This window comes from Antrostomus carolinensis, unplaced genomic scaffold, assembly GCF_000700745.2.
Source record: "Antrostomus carolinensis isolate BGI_N321 unplaced genomic scaffold, ASM70074v2 scaffold31863, whole genome shotgun sequence".
Taxonomy (NCBI): domain Eukaryota; kingdom Metazoa; phylum Chordata; class Aves; order Caprimulgiformes; family Caprimulgidae; genus Antrostomus; species Antrostomus carolinensis.
In genome coordinates this window covers 71,691-74,808 of record NW_010307795.1, presented here as the reverse complement: position 1 = coordinate 74,808, position 3,118 = coordinate 71,691, and the positions used below count along the sequence as shown (strand labels likewise).

At 54.8% G+C, this 3,118-nt stretch overlaps 1 protein-coding gene across 1 annotated transcript in view; it reads right to left on the bottom strand.

The window, feature by feature from the left end:
- The window catches only part of LOC104523103 (G-protein-signaling modulator 1), a 55,288-nt gene that overhangs the window by 726 nt on the left and 51,444 nt on the right, over positions 1-3,118 (bottom strand). The window contains 3 exon segments of the mRNA XM_010165567.1: position 1; positions 3-114; positions 2,420-2,579. The exon segment at position 1 is cut by the window's left edge and continues 84 nt beyond it. Coding sequence (XP_010163869.1) covers position 1; positions 3-114; positions 2,420-2,579 — 273 coding nt within the window.

Sequence of the window (3,118 nt, the reverse complement as noted above, 5' to 3'; positions counted from 1 at the left end):
GGCCTGGCAGGTTGCCCACGCTGGCACGCTGGTCATCCAGCCGTCTGCTCTGGGAGCTGGCAATGAGATCGAAGAACTCCTCTGTCTGCGGAGATGCCATTAGTGAGGACTGGGCTGTGGGGGGAAGAGGAGCACACGCCAGGGTCACTGCTCTGCCTGAGCTGCAGCTCTGCTGTCTGCAGAAAACCCAAATCCTCATCGCCAAACTGCTGCTCCACCAGCCGGGCTGCAGCTGAGCCTTACGCAGTCCCCTCTCGAGGGACAGGGCCTGGCCCTACAGCACGCTGGCTGCCCCCAGGGCATCCAACTGATGGGGCTGGGCTGTGAAAACACCACAGCACTGGGAGTGTGCCACATGCCTGCCGTGCACGCACTAACCCACCGGGCAGCACGGGGGAAAGAAGGTGCCTGGGCAGGGTGAAAAGCAGAACCTCAGGGACACATCTCCCACTGCTGGACCTCCCATGAGGGGCTCCCTGCTACCTACTGTGCCTCAGCCACCTCCTGGGGGACACCAAAGATGCCACTTTTGTGGGACAGCTCTAGAGGTGCTGCCAAGGTGAGCCCTGCAGACACTCTGGCTGTCATCAGCTGCAGGACCTGTGTCACAGCACACGTGAAGAAAACACTTGTGGGGTCGGGTTCTTCTCATCGTGCAGAGCGGAGCCGAGCCAGCCTGGTCTCGGTCTGCCAGGGGTCCCAGGCTGAACCTACACGTACAATCTATACTCTATAAACCCTTGTGGGGATAGCCCCACCCAGACACCCAACACGCCCGCTGCTTTCCAGCCATGGAGGTGGAGCACTGGAGGAGCTGTTGAGTCCCACACGGCTGGAGCACGTTTTCAAACACAGCACACGAGCAATGCCAGGACCTCAGCAAAGCGAGGAGGCAGCTCCCAGCCCCAGAAACGCCTCTCAGGCAGCGCTCAATGGAAAGAGCCTGTTGGCTCCGGGCAGTGGAACGCTCCTGAACCACAGACACTGCGCTCAGGACAGGGACAAGCAAAGGAAAACTGTAAGAAACCCAGCCCGATGGGTGTTACTGTCCCAGTAACACAAAGCACTTGAGGAGAGGCTGTCCCCAGCCTCCCAACACAACGTGCTCTTTTTACAGCCCCAGCTCACAGAGCTGCAGAAATGCATAAAAATCTCAGTGCTGACGCAAAGATGAGTTTCTTTTTCCCCTTCAGCTCACAAAGAAACCTTGAAAATAACGTGTCCAAAGGGCACCAAACAAGAGCTGAACAGAAAGTTTGCCCACTTGTGCATTCTTTATAAAGCTCTGTATTTTAAACTCAGTCTCCTAAATTACACAGCTCTTACAGCCAAATGCACTTCTCCATCAGAAATGCGGATCTTTAAAAAGGGATGCTCATTTCCACCCTATTTTTAGAAGATAAAAACCTGCTCACCTCACAGCCAACCTGCCTTCCTGCCACAGCCTGACCTCCTCCGCACTGTTCCGCTCTTGCTGCCGCTTCAGCCCCTGCCCCTGGCACCTACTTCTCCCAGCAGCCTTGTGCCACGGCTCTTGCCGCACTGGGAGGGATGTCAGGGGTCTCCTCCTCTCCTGTTTGTACTCCGTGTCCATTTGGAAACCAATAAACAAATCCATCAGTTCAAATGAAGTGTTTTGAGCCCTTTGTGATGGCACTCAAGTGTGCCCTGCACATTTTAGTGCTTCTCTCCAGCTTGGTTTAAACAAAGGACCTCAACTGTATCATAAAAAAGACATGAAACCGAAGCGCAAACACAGACCTGACCTGCCTTTCCTGTCCCATCTATTTGTCAGACAGTTTCCTCAATTTATCCCTGTTCCTATGGCTGAGCTAGCTGTCTGCCTGCTGGAGCTTCCTACTGTTTATCCATCCTTTCTGGCTTCTCTCTCACACAGCACCTTTCACCACAGCATCCAAGAACTGTACAAAATCCAGAAGTTTTTCCTCCACAGCAACACTGTGAGAAAAACTGGCAATACTTGAGCTCGCCTGTGAAAGCACACCCCAGCCCTCCGCATGCCCGGCTCTCCAGGCTCCCTCACTAATCACCATCAGCATCTTCCTCCTGGAGACGCTGGAAGAGGAAGAAGCCCTCACGCCAACCTCACTGTTCAGAAGGCCAGCCCTTCAAATGATCCGTACTGAAAAAATTCATGAATATTTTGCATTCCTTTGCTCGTTTACCCCCCAAGCCTCAGTTTATATTCTCCAGCCTTTCCCTCAACAACTATTAGCATAAGAATGTGTCTTTCTTCCTTAAAGAACTGACCGGGATTGCCAAAGAACTGCTAAGTGCAGAGAGCTGAGGCTCGGGGAAAACATCCCAAGACTCCCAGTAAAACCGCGACAGCCGGCCACACCACAGGGGCAGCATCGCTCCCACCGCAACAGCGGCTCAGAAACGCATCGGTGCTTACACATGCGCTCCTGCAGGGCAGGGACTGGTGTGGCAGCCGCCTCTGCAGCCTCCGATGGGCATTCTTCCAACGGGCAGCGCTGATCATCCATCCGGTTGCTCTGGAACTTGCTCAACAGGTCAAAGAAGCATTCCTCATCCGAAGGAGTCCGGCTGATTTTCTGGAAAGACAATAAAATACAGAAGAGAGTCAGAACGCCCCAAACAACTCCCCGTGTCCAATCGCTCCATCTGGCACAGCCTCGGCAACGCGTCGTGCCCTCTCCTGCTCTGCTCCTGGCTGTGCCCGTGGCTTGCCAAGCCCTGCAGCCTGGAGCCTGCCAGGGGTCACTGCTACTTAGTCCCTCTGTCCTCCTGGCTCTGAAATAACCTCTCCTATTTTCTCTTGCCACCCTTTGTGTGGACAATCTAACACCATCCTCCTAGAAGAAGGAGCATCAGGAAGGTCCCCTCTCCCACAGGGACCCTTGAAGGGGAGCAGGGTGAAGAACTGCTCTGCAACTTGTGCTCCATGAGATGGGACATCCGTGGAGAGCTGCAGCCCTTCCAACAGGTCACTTGTGCTGTGGCTGATCCCAGAGGCTCTGGGCACTTCTGCAGCCCCAACCAGAGCCAGGCTGCTACCAGCGAGCAGCCGAGCCTCGCGCAGAGCAGCCTCCGTTGGGTTTTGAGCGCCCAGAACAAACTGGAGGCTGACAGG